We start from the raw sequence: 14,505 nt of genomic DNA, 5'->3' as shown, positions 1-14,505 counted from the left end.
TAGCACTGCTGCACACATATCTGTTCAGAACAAGCAGGGACCAGATCAGATCAACTGAATCTCTCCCTGTATTAGTTGTTAGCGCTATTAGAAAGGTCAAAGGCCAGTCAGCACACAGGGCAATTTTGGCCAACCTGCTCACTATCACAAGTAAACCCTGAACAGCTACAAAACAGACTACCAGCACCACAAAATTAGCTCTTTTCAATGTTCGACCACTCACCAATAAATCATTTTCAATAAATGATGCTGCTGCAACATATCATCTAGATTTTATGCTCTTAAATGAAACCGGGTCAGATCACTGCAACAGTCCTCTATGAATCAGCACCCACACATTTCTCCTTTAATCGTCGTCTCTAGAGTCAAGAGGGGAGGTGGTGGAATTGCTGCCTTATTCAAAGACGCTTTTCAGAGCAAACGGAGACTAGTTGGTAACTGAACCTCTTTTGAACACCTCTGCATTTCCCTAAAAGGTGCCCCGCATACTTTAGTAGCAGTTATCTATAGACCACCTCGGTACTCCTCCAGCTCCAGTGATGACCCACAACGTGTTGGATGTGACACTGGAATTAGTTACTTAGGCTATGGGAAAGGTGAGAGGTCACGGAAAGCTTTCAGAACCACGGACAGCGCTCTGACACGTGGCAACGTAAACAGACGGTCAATCAAACCAACAAGTCAGTCAACCAGGTGGAGCTGGGACGTTTACATAGCTGTTACTGGGGAGGCATGTAGGTTCAAAAAATACATCAGCATACATAGTTAAGTAGCCAATAAGCCACTGTAAACATGTTTCGCTGACTAGAGCTACAGGTAAGTTTATTTTGGACAAACTGTTTCTGCAGTCAGTTTAACCAGCTGCTTGATCTGCTCCACAGAACAGCGATGACGAGGAAAGACGGAGAAATCATTGTTGCTGGCGATGCTCAGTAACAATCAAAACATGCACCGATTTGTCATTACTGCTATTCAACATCCTCTGCTGCACACGTGTCGTGTCGCGGTGCAATTTATTTGTACAGTATGTGAATACAGTCTTCTTCTTCTTCGGGCTTGTTCCCTTTCCCAGGGGTCGCCACAGCGGATTGGATAGTTTCCATCGGTACCGGGCACAGCACCGATGTAGGAGGATGTCCAATGCAGTAATGACATTATATCTAGCTAGCTAGGCTAACGTTAGCATGGTTGTTGACATCACTGAGGGCAGCGATGCTGATGCTAGCCCAACTGCTGCTTTGCCGCTAGCGGGGGGGGGGTCGTCTGTGGGCTGGCGACTGTTTACAAAAAAAGCCAAAGGAATCTAATTTGGGGAGCTTTGCTGCCTTCTCCTCCCGTTCTGGTTTCTCCTGTCTTTTCTTACTGCCGCTTTAATGTCTGAAAGGCCTGACTGCTCACTCGGCTTGCAGATGTGCTCAGCAACATTCAGATTTTGCACCTGTATAGTATCGTACCGTATCGTATTATACCGTATTGTACCGTACCGCATTATACCATATCGTATTGTACCGTATCGTATTATACCATATTATACCGTATCGTATTATACCATATCATATTATACCGTATCGTATTATACCATATCGTATTGTACCGTATCGTATTATACCATATCGTATTATACCGTATCGTATTATACCGTATCGTATTATACCGTATCGTATTATACCATATCGTATTGTACCGTATCGTATTATACCGTATCGTATTATACCATATCGTATTATACCATATCGTATTGTACCGTATCGTATTGTACCATATCATATTATACCGTATCGTATTATACCATATCGTATTGTACCGTATCGTATTATACCGTACCGCATTATACCATATCGTATTGTACCGTATCGTATTATACCATATCGTGTTGTACCGTATCGTATTATACCATATCGTATTGTACCATATCGTATTGTACCGTATCGTATTATACCATATCGTATTGTACCGTATCGTATTGTACCATATCGTATTATACCGTATCGTATTGTACTGTATCGTATTATACCATATCGTATTGTACCGTATCGTATTATACCATATCATATTGTACCGTATCGTATTATACCATATCGTATTGTACCGTATCGTATTATACCATATCGTATTATACCGTATCGTATTATACCATATCGTATTGTACGGTATCGTATTATACCATATCGTATTATACCATATCGTATTGTACCGTATCGTATTATACCATATCGTATTATACCGTATCGTATTATACCATATCGTATTGTACCGTAACGTAGTATACCATATCGTATTGTACCGTATCGTATTATACCGTATCGTATTGTACCGTATCGTATTGTACCATATCGTATTGTACCGTAACGTAGTATACCATATCGTATTGTACCGTATCGTATTATACCGTATCGTATTGTACCGTAACGTAGTATACCATATCGTATTGTACCGTATCGTATTATACCGTATCGTATTGTACCGTAACGTAGTATACCATATCGTATTGTACCGTATCGTATTATACCGTATCGTATTGTACCGTATCGTATTGTACCGTAACGTAGTATACCATATCGTATTGTACCGTATCGTATTGTACCGTATCGTATTATACCGTATCGTATTGTACCGTAACGTATTATACCATATCGTATTGTACCGTAACGTAGTATACCATATCGTATTGTACCGTATCGTATTGTACCGTATCGTATTGTACCGTATCGTATTATACCGTATCGTATTATACCATATCGTATTATACCATATCGTATTGTACCGTATCGTATGGTACCATATCGTATTGTACCGTATCGTATTATACCGTATCGTATTGTACCGTAACGTATTATACCATATCGTATTGTACCGTAACGTAGTATACCATATCGTATTATACCATATCGTATTATACCGTATCGTATTGTACCGTATCGTATTATACCGTATCGTATTATACCATATCGTATTATACCATATCGTATTGTACCGTATCGTATTGTACCATATCGTATTATACCGTATCGTATTATACCATATCGTATTGTACCGTATCGTATTATACCATATCGTATTGTACCGTATCGTATTATACCGTATCGTATTGTACCGTATCGTATTATACCATATCGTATTATACCGTATCGTATTATACCATATCGTATTGTACCGTATCGTATTATACCGTATCGTATTGTACCGTATCGTATTATACCATATCGTATTGTACCGTATCGTATTATACCATATCGTATTGTACCGTATCGTATTATACCATATCGTATTGTACCGTATCGTATTATACCATATCGTATTATACCGTATCGTATTGTACTGTATCGTATTATACCATATCGTATTGTACCGTATCGTATTATACCATATCGTATTGTACCGTATCGTATTATACCGTATCGTATTGTACTGTATCGTATTATACCATATCATATTGTACCGTATCGTATTATACCATATCGTATTGTACCGTATCGTATTATACCATATCGTATTATACCGTATCGTATTATACCATATCGTATTATACCGTATCGTATTGTACGGTATCGTATTGTACCGTATCGTATTATACCATATCGTATTATACCATATCGTATTATACCGTATCGTATTGTACCGTATCGTATTATACCATATCGTATTGTACCGTAACGTAGTATACCATATCGTATTGTACCGTATCGTATTATACCGTATCGTATTATACCATATCGTATTATACCATATCGTAGTATACCATATCGTATTATACCATATCGTATTGTACCGTATCGTATTATACCATATCGTATTGTACCGTATCGTATTATACCATATCCTATTGTACCGTATCGTATTGTACCATATCGTATTGTACCGTAACGTAGTATACCATATCGTATTGTACCGTATCGTATTATACCGTATCGTATTATACCATATCGTATTGTACCGTAACGTAGTATACCATATCGTATTGTACCGTATCGTATTGTACCGTATCGTATTATACCATATCGTATTGTACCGTAACGTAGTATACCATATCGTATTGTACCATATCGTATACCATATCGTATTATACCATATCGTATTATACCGTATCGTATTGTACCGTATCGTATTATACCGTATCGTATTATACCGTATCGTATTATATCATATTATACCATATCGTATCATACCGTATCGTATTATATCATATTATACCATATCGTATCATACCGTATCGTATTATACCGTATCGTATTATACCATATCGTATTGTACCATATCGTATTGTACCGTATCGTATTATACCATATCGTATTGTACCGTATCGTATTATACCATATCGTATCATACCGTATCGTATTATACCGTATCGTATTGTACCGTATCGTATCATACCGTATCGTATTATACCGTATCGCATTATACTGTATCGTATTGTACCGTATCGTATTATACCGTATCGTACCGTACCGTATTGTACCGTATCGTATTATACCGTATCGTACCGTACCGTATCGTATTATACCATATCGTATTGTACCGTATCGTATTATACCGTACCGTATTGTACCGTATCGTATTATACCGTATCGTACCGTACCGTATTGTACCGTATCGTATTATACCATATCGTATTGTACCGTATCGTATTATACCATATCGTATTGTACCGTATCGTATTATACCGTACCGTATCGTATTATACCGTACCGTATCGTATTATACCGTACCGTATCGTAATATACCACAATGTACCGTATCGTATTATACCATAATGTACCGTATCGTATTATACCGTACCATATCGTAATATACCATAATGTACCGTACCGTATTATACCGTACCGTATCGTAATATACCATAATGTACCGTATCGTATTATACCATAATGTACCGCATCGTATTATACCGTACCGTATCGTATTATACCGTACCGTATCGTAATATACCATAATGTACCGTATCGTATTATACCGTACCGTATAGTATTATACCGTACCGTATCGTACCGCATCGTATCTTACCGTATTATATTGTACCGTACCGCATCGTACCGTATTGTAACGTACCGCATTGTACCGTATCGTATTATACCGTACTGTACCACATCGTATTGTACCGTATCATATCATATGGTATCGTACCGTACCGTATTATACCGTACCGTATCGTATTATACCGTACCGTATTATACCATAATGTACCGTATCGCATTATACCGTACCGTATCGTATTATACCGTACCGTATCGTATTATATCGTACCGTATCGTATTATACCGTACCGTATCGTATTATACCGTACCGTATCGTATTATACAGTACTGTACAGTATCATATTATACCGCATCGTACCGTACTGTATCGTCATGTGATCTAACAGAGACTTGACATGGACAACAACATACATATTACCCGGCAATCATCACTGTATATCTGGATACAACAAAAGTATCAAAGATAATAATAAATTATTAATTTAACTGAGTAGTTTTTAATATCACGCTATTCCCCCCCAGTTCCCCCTCCCCTCCTGAACAGGCACCCCGACCAACCAGAGGAGGCGCTAGTGCAGCAACCGGGACACATACCCACATCCGGCTTTCCACCTGCAGACATATCTAATGTGTCTGTAGGGACGCCCGACCAGGCCGGAGGTAACACGGGTATGAAGAACCGCCTTCCCCGTGTTGGTAGGCAACGGAATAGACCGCTACGCTACCCGGACGCCCTTTTCCTCTGCTTTTTAAGCTAACTTATTGCTGTTTTTTCATTTCTATATTCCCGTAAAGCCCTCTGAATTGCCATTTGTGTATGAAAGGTGCTGTACAAACAAACTTGCCTTGACGACCTCCAGCTGTTTCTGTTTCCGATCTGTAGGCAGCCTGGCTAACGGTCAGAAACAACAGGACAGAATTCTTCACCTGTTTCACAAAAACCTGTTCAGAAATCAATCTGACAGTAGATTTTTATTACGCCGTCTGTTAAAACAGAACTGTAAAAGTGACATTTAAATTGAAAACATAAACCAAACAAACAAACCAAACAGGTTTTCTCTTCTTGTGTGAATCCATCTCAGCAGCAGCAGACCACAACATTAAAACTCTGGTTTCAGAATATAGTGAATTCTAAAATCTTTTTTTAGTCATTTTAAAGTTAAACGCTCTAACAACAGTACAGACTTGATTTTCCCATAAAACAATATACATAGAATCTATACATTACCGTTGACTTACAATCAATAAATATATATATATATATTTATAATCAATATAATCTTAGTTTCATGGTATAGTAATATTTGTAATATATATATATATATATATATATATATATACACAGACAGAGGGCGAGCGAGAGAGAGAGAGGGAGAATAACGGAGTAGGAACACTGATGAGAACTTTGGTGTGACAAAGAACCTTGTCCTGAAAATAACCAGGCAAGTCAAGTTTTCTCTTCTGGTTTTGGGGAGGGAAGAAAAATCCCATTCAGTCTGAATGAAAGAAGGATGCATCTGTCCGCCCATCACCTCTCCTCGACAAGTTTCAAGTCACGGCAGAGTAAAAGGCACAGCTCTCACGGCGGGCTCGGACCCTTTCCCCATCACCCAAACAGGATTTCTTCGGAAAACAGTGACAATACTAAATAAAGTGAGTTTCCAGGGTTTGATCTGAGGGCATAGTGTTCATATAAGAATCCAACCCACCATCAAAACACACACACACACACACTCACACACGTTAAGCTTCTTTCAAGGTTTAAGATCTTCAGACTGACTTTTTGTTCGTGGCCACGTGGTCGCGTCCGTGCTGGGTAAGGCTCAGGAAGCTCGGGAGGCTCGGGAGGCCTCGTTCTACAGGTCTCACACTACACCAAGGTCAACGACACGTCAAGCCTTCTGTCTTTGGGAACAACACACGCTGATTAGTGATCTGACTCATTTTGTAGGACTACTACGCTAATGGGTTTTTTGCGATAGTTACGACGAACCAATCAAACATCAGCTCCATGCAAAGAAAGCCCGCCTCCTCTGTCTCTTTGTTGCGATTGGTCACTTCAAACAAAAAGATGGACTTAAAAAAAAAAAAACACCTTCATTCTATAAAGTGCTATATTCAAGCTCAGCATTTTGAACAGTGACTGGTTTTCCACCTCGCCTCCTGTTCAACGTGTTCTTCTGAACAGCGGCAGCAGCAAAGTGAGAACGACTCTTCGCTGTGCTTGTTGACCAACTCTTACACTAACTCACAACATAAGAGCAGCATTCCCCCCCCCCCCGACAGCTCTAGCTAGCCCATTTCAATAGGAATGAGTGGTAACACTTTACAATAACTACACAAATGAAGCATTAGTTACGTATTAGTAACTACTGACGTCATCATTTGTAAAGCAAGACAGGCACCAGTGGTTAGTGTGTTAATAGAAGTTTATAAATACTTATTAATACTGCAGTTCATGATTAATTCAGGTAGTTGCTGTTAGGGAAGTGTTTTGTATGAGCTCATGTAAAGTGAGGACTATCTATGCCTTACAAAGCATTGACACGAGACTGAAAGGCCAGCAGCACCTCGAGACTCACAAAAGTCTAAAGATCCTTTAGAAAGTGTAAGTGCACTACTCGATGAAGCAGCAATCATTGGCAACGCTGTCTTCGGGAGGGGGGGCGGAGTCGGCTTGTGTTCGTCACGTGAATGCGTCTCTGTGTGTGTGGGGAAAAAGCAGTGGTTCGGCCTGGAGACGCCTTGTCACGAAAGTGGGGAGGCGTCTCCTTCGAGACTGCCGGTCGGAGAGATGCAGTTGGCGAACGCATGCAGTACGAGGGCGGGTGTTTGAATCAAAATAGGGATCGATTGGCCACTAAATTGGGAGAAAGAAGGGAAAAATCAGAAATAAATTAAAGAAAGTGTAAGTACACTATTAACAAACTATTTACATGTACATTTGCGCATGAAGTAATCATGAATTGCAGTACTGATAAGTATTTATACACATCTATACTAACCATTGGTGCATGTCTTGCTTTACAAATACTTTACAAATGATGAATCACGTAGTTACTAATGCTTAACTACTTCTTCATTTGTGTAGTGTTACTGAACGTGTTGGATGGCGTGAAGTGTCGGCGAGGTGAAAAGTGGATTTTAATCCTGTTTGTGTGAAACAGTAAAAGCACGACTTCACCGCCGCTTGTGATGAGAGTCGTTGTCATACTTTCAGAACTCAGAACTTGGAGCGGTCATTTGACTAGAACGCACTTCTACCTAAAATATAATGATTCGTTATAATGATTCGTTAAGAGTGTTTTGGTTGCTATGGAAATGGTTGATCGGTTCAAACTGAGCTCCTCATTCAGTTTAGCGGTCCTGAGCTGTGTCCGGCATCATTTCCTCGTTCATTCATTCACTTTTACACACACACACACACAGACACACACACAGACACACACACATTAAACCCTCGACAGTTCATTCTGTAGGGAGTCATGAATTTCCGAGGACACTTCACTCTGAATCATTTTTACAGTTAGAAATCGGAGACTCAAAACGGAGGAAGGTGAATACAGTGCACTATATAGCAAAACAGAGCAACTTCAGACACAGCTCTCCATAGATGATAATAAGGAAGTGGTGGGCGTGGCCTCCACTGTTGCTAGGAGACCTCTAAAACTTTGTTTAAAGCACGGCGCTTTTTCTAAATGTTGAAATATTTGTAACTCCTCCGCCTTCTTGTAATGTCATGGAATTTGAGCTGCATTTCTCGTATGAATTGTGCTCGAAAGATCAAGTTTGTTCTTATAGATCCAGTTTTCTTGATGCTAATGCTAAGCTCGACAGCGTCTCCTTTCTGTTGCTAAAGAGAAAGCAGATGAAGCCAGCGCTGTGACGAGACCTTCAGGACGGCTCTACCTGAAAAGCACTGCTGTTAAAAACGTGTTATTTCTGTCCAGGTGATGTTCACATGTTAAAACTGAATTTGAGATTTCTGTTGTGTTTTTCTAGACGTCAGCCACCACCGAGCCCGTTCAACACAGAGGAGAACAGTCCAGAAATGAACAGCTTTCAGCGCGATGATAAAAGCTGTTCTCCGAGGCTAACGAACACTTGAATGGTCCACTGAGAAACGGCCGTCAAAGATCTCCGATTGGTTCAACTCAACGCCAGTCATCTATGTGGCCCGCCTTCCTCCTGCTTTAACAAAACCAGGCAGCTGTCCAATCACAGCTCTGCATCAGTCCCTAACCTGCTGAATGCTGACCAATAAAAACGGACGGTTCAAGCCTCCTGGCCAATCCCATGTCAGCTTTCAGGGGAGTTGATCCCACCCCTTCACATTCTTTCTCCTCCTCTTCCTGTTACGAGCAGCAGAACTCAACCTCCACAGGTCAGAACGAGTCCAGAGACACCAGACGGAGTGATCACTCTGCCTCCTTCTCTCCTTCTCCCTCATTCCCTCCTTCCTTCACTCCTTCAGCACTTTCACCTTCTTCCTCACCTCCCTCCTCCTCTTCTTTCCTTTCCTCCTTTTCGGTCTCCCCTCCCAACTCCTCCTCCTCTCTTTCTTTCCTTTCCTCCCCTTCGGTCTCTCCTCCCTCTTCCTCCTCTTCTTTTTCTTTTCTTTCCTCACCTTCAGTCTCCCCTCCTTCCTTCTCCTCCTCTCCTCCTTCACACTTCTCCGTCTCCAACTGAAGCTCCATATCTGCCTCAGTCAAAACAGTGTGTTCCATCTCCCTGTTTGTCTCTGTGTCTGTCTCACATTCTGTCTCTCCCTCTGTTTGTGTTTCTGTCTCTCCCTCTGTGTCTCTTTTTATCTCACAATCTGTCTCTCTGTCTGTCTGTATGTCTGTCTCACCTCCTTTCTCTCCATCTGTCTCACATTCAGCCTCTATGTCCACCTCACATTCTGTCTGTCTATCTGCCTCTGTGTCTGTCTCACATTCCATTTGTCTATCTGTTTGTGTGTCTGTTGCTTTCACGTCTTCCTCCATGTCTGGCTGTCTCTCTCCCTCCGTCACTTCCGTGTCTGTCTGCTCCTCCATCTCTGTCTCACTCTCAGATACTGGTTGGATTTCACTTTCCGTTTGTGTGACTTCAGTGTCTCCCTCTTCCTCTGTAGTTACCTGTCTCTCTGTGTCTTCCTGTCTGTCTCCCTCTGTATCTGTAGTTACCAGTGTCTCAGTGTCTTCCTGTCTGTCTCCCTCTGTATCTGTAGTTACCAGTGTCTCTGTGTCTTCCTGTCTGTCTCCCTCCGCCTCTTTAATTACCTGCCTCTCTGTGTCTTCCTGTCCATCTCCCTCTGTCTCTGTAGTTACCTGTCTCTCTGTGTCTTCCTGTCTGTCTCCCTCAGTCTCCGTGGTTACCTGTCTCTCTGTGTCTTCCTGTCTGTCTCCCTCTGTCTCTCCACTTGTGGCAGCCCCGATCTCTAACCCTGCATCACTCTCTATCGCAGACGTCTCACAACCTGTCCCTCCCTCTGCTTCTCTGTCTGTCTCTAGCTCTGTCTCTCTTCCAGACTCCGGGTCTGTGTCCAGTTCAATTGGTGGTTCTGTGCTCTCTGGTCTGTCAGGATCCGCTTCAACTGAATCCACACCAGGCTCTCCGGCTGGCTGACTGGGTAGACTGTCCTTTCTACCTAGACCTAGAAAGACAGGTAGACAGAAACATGGAGACAGTTAGAGGAAAACACGGCCAGAAAGAAGAGTATACAAACAGAGAGAGAAAGAAAGAGATCGAGACAGACAGAAAAAAACACAGAGATCAAGAGAGATAGAAAGAAAACGACAATGAGGAACTGATAGAAAGACACGACAGACAAAGACATAAATAAAGATGAAGACAGGCAGAGAAAAAGGAGAGCAGAAAGAAGAATAGACAAACAGAAAGAAAGAGACAGGAGGAGACAGACTGAGGAAGAGACAGACAGGGTAAGAGGTAAACAGCTCCCTCTAGTGGTCTAATCTCCTCATAGTGTGTTCACTGCACCTCCATGTAACACGAGACGTGTCTGGTCACTAGAATCTGAAGCTGGTTAGGGAGGTCAGGCGGTGATGCGTGTGTGTGTGTGTGTCTGTGTGTGACTGTGTGTGTGTGTACCTGCAGGTGTCAGAATCAGCGCTTGCAGGATGTCAGACAAAGAAACAATTCCGATGATGCGAGAGTCCTCATCAACGACAACCAACCTGTGGACCTAGACAGACAGACAAAAAGACAGACAGAGTAAATTAGAGACAGACAGAGAGGAGGAGAGACAGACCAGCAGGCAGAACGTCAGACAGACAAATAGACAGAGAGACAAATAGGAAGAGAGAGAGAGAGGGAGAATTTTTTTTCTCCATTATCCAAGCCACTTATCCCAATCGGGTTTGCTGGAGCCTATCCCAGCAGTTATTGGGCGCAGGCGGGGAGACACCCTGGACAGGCTGCCAGTCCATCACAGGGCCCACACATTCACACCTAGGGAAATTTAGTACAGCCGATTTCACCCGACCTACATATCTTTGGACTGTGGGAGGAAACCAACACAGACACGGAGAGAACATGCAAACTCCACACAGATGACCTGGGATGACCCCCGAGGTTGGACTACACCCGGGCTCGAACCCAGGCCCATTGCTGTGAGGCGACTGCGCTAACCACTGCGCCACCGTGCCGCCCGAGAGAGAATCTTTGTCAGTACTAAATATTCTGTGGTGCGAGGGAGATGAGAGAAAGACAAGCAGGTGGTAAGTCATACAGCGAGAATGAGACAAACTGGGGGAAAGAGTGAGAAACAAAGAAAGATGGGAGTGAAAGACAGACATACAGCCAAGAAGGAAGACACTGAGAGGTTAGGGGTGAGAGAGTGAGACAGGAAGAGAGACAAGTAGAGACAGACTTTGGAACTATGAGATGATGATGAAGAATGGTAAGGAGAGACCAACAATCTCAACACAACAGCCTTCCTGAGGAAACATGGTAACCAATGCGGGCTACCATAGTAACCAAAGCACCATGGTAACCAACGTGGGATACCATAGGAACCAAAGCACCATGGTAACCAACGCAGCATTACTTGGTATCCGAAGAGGGACACCATGGTTAACTAATGTAGATTACCATAGCAACCAACATGAGATACCATGGTAACCAGTGCAGGACTACTGGGTAACCAACGCAGAGATTCCATGGCAACCGATGGCAACTGAAGAGCTGGTACCCAGAAAAGCATAATTCTATTACGAATAAGAGAAATATGACATCAGGATAAGGTTGTGTGTGTGTGTGTGTGTGTGTGTGTGTGTGTGTGTGTGTGTGTGTGTGTGTGTGTGTGTGTGTGTGTGTTACCTCTGCCTTCACTATGCGGTCCACAATGGTTTCCAGTGTTTCCAGTCTGTTACATTTCATGACTCCTTCAAAGTACTGGGAGCGATGGCTGAGCGCCTGAGTCACCGTTACATCCAGGTTATTGTAAGTCTTCTCTGTTGCGAGGTTCTACAGAGAGGCAGAGAGGGCGAGGGCGAGGGCGGGGATGGGGGGGGGGTATAAAAAAACATAAATACAGTTATCTGGTTTAGGAAGGAAGAAGAGGCAAAGATGTACACAGATAGATAAAAAGTTGGTAAATGAATTAAAAAAGGTTTACTTACAATTACATCAAACTTGGAGTAGATATCCACCACTTTACCTACACACACACACACACACACACACACACACACACACACACACACACACACGTTAAATCTTTAAAGTGATATGCCAGATGTTTCCTTGATGATGAACGTCTTCATCACATCGACTGACAATGACTATCCGTATGTCCTTTGTCCTGTAACTGCAACATGAATGGTGAATGAATGGATGTAGAATTATGTACAGTGCTATTCGAACCCTGACCCCTGTGTTCAGCCATGTGACTAACAACAAATGGAGTGAGCCAGATGGACTAATTCATACACAAAATAGACATCAGCTATTTCTGGAGCACCTTCAGCACAAATCTCTGTGTCGCTGCCTCAGGACTGTGGATGTGAGACAAGGCCTCTGTTGCTAAACTCCATCAAACACTACACAGCTCGGGCGTCTGGCTGGCATGGCGGTCTATTCCGTTGCCTACCAACATGGGGATCGCCGGTTCGAATCTCTCTGTTACCTCCGGCTCCATCGGGCGTCCCTACAGACACAACTGGCCGTGTCTGCGGGTGGGAAGCCGGATGTGGGTGTGCGTCCTGGTCGCCGCACTAGCGCCTCCTCTGGTCGGTCAGGGCGCCTGTTCAGGGGGGAGGGGGAACTGGCATGATCCTCCCATGCGCTATGTCCCCCTGGCGAAACACCTCACTGTCAGGTGAAAAGAAGCAGCTGGCGACTCCACACGTATCGGAGGAGGCATGTGGCAGTCTGCAGCGAGGGGGTGGAGCAGCGACCGGGACAGCTCGGAAGAGTGGGGTAATTGGCCGGGTACAATTGGGGAGAAAAAGGGGCAAATTAAAAAAAACAAAAACAAAAAAATAACTACACAGCTCTTGTGTTTTTACATGTGAAGAAATGGGTGGTGGTTGGGTGGGGGGTGGGGGGGTCTGCGAGTCATTTACTTTGCTTCAATGGGTACCATTCATCAATCCAGACACTATATATACCAATACTAGCAGTAAGTACTACTGTGAATATGATATATGTAATACTATGTGAAGTACTACCAATAACATCTTACATGCTATAATGCACGATCACGCAGTTCTGGTCTCTGATAAGACATTAATACATTATCTCTTGTTCTGATCCGTTTATACTTTAGAGAATTAACAATTACTAGCAAAGGGTTATCATAACATAACACCTCTCTCTCTCTCTCTCTCTCTCTAGCAGTGGCGGCTGGTGCTAAAAATTGAGGTGGGGGGGGGGCAATTTAGCTTGGTGCAGCCCACCTGACAGCTGCTTTAATGTCCACACAGTCAGAGTTATTAAGAAGGACCATGTAGCCTATAGATTTTATCAGGGTTCGTAGACGGTGGATGATTGACAGTCGAGATGAGGCATCGTGGTGGGTGGGAACATGATTGACAGCCACGAGAATTGTCCAATCACATTAGATCAAAAAACATTCAAATACCAATTCACTGCCAATAGAAGTGGGAGGGTCTGGGATGCACAGAACTGCGCCCCCTGGAACACCTGAAGAAACCAATCAGACAGCAGCCTCAGGTCACCTGCTCGCCACAAGTTTGAGGGCTTACATAAGGTATGGTTTGGTCAGCGCCCCTCACCCAGGAAGTATATGTATTCCGACAGGAAGTATATGTATTCAGACAGAAATCACCCAAATACCATTTGAACCAGTATCTAATGCTGCTGACAGACTGAAAACACTTTTATTTCATAATTATTTGCATCATACAACTACATTATATTTAACGTGTTTAAGTAGATTTTCATCTCTTGATATCTGAAGGAGGTGGCGCCCCAGCGCCCTCTACTGGCCAGCTGCCACTGCTCTCTACCGCTCTCTCTCACTCTCTCTCTTACTCAGTTTCTCTCTCTACCCCTCTCTCGCTCT

The 14,505-nt window shown here is 42.9% G+C and overlaps 1 protein-coding gene across 1 annotated transcript in view; it reads right to left on the bottom strand.

Moving 5' to 3' along the window:
* Positions 1–8,129: 8,129 nt before the first annotated feature.
* The window catches only part of LOC130129560 (uncharacterized), a 47,582-nt gene continuing 41,206 nt past the window's right edge, over positions 8,130–14,505 (bottom strand). The window contains exons 11-14 of the mRNA XM_056299138.1: positions 12,599–12,636; positions 12,297–12,443; positions 11,067–11,160; positions 8,130–10,611 (exon numbers count right to left, since the gene is read on the bottom strand). Coding sequence (XP_056155113.1) covers positions 9,392–10,611; positions 11,067–11,160; positions 12,297–12,443; positions 12,599–12,636 — 1,499 coding nt within the window. The 3' untranslated portion in view covers positions 8,130–9,391. The remainder of the gene's footprint in view (positions 10,612–11,066; positions 11,161–12,296; positions 12,444–12,598; positions 12,637–14,505) is intronic.

This window comes from Lampris incognitus, chromosome 19 (genome assembly GCF_029633865.1).
Source record: "Lampris incognitus isolate fLamInc1 chromosome 19, fLamInc1.hap2, whole genome shotgun sequence".
NCBI lineage: Eukaryota > Metazoa > Chordata > Actinopteri > Lampriformes > Lampridae > Lampris > Lampris incognitus.
This window is presented reverse-complemented; position numbering and strand designations above follow the sequence as displayed.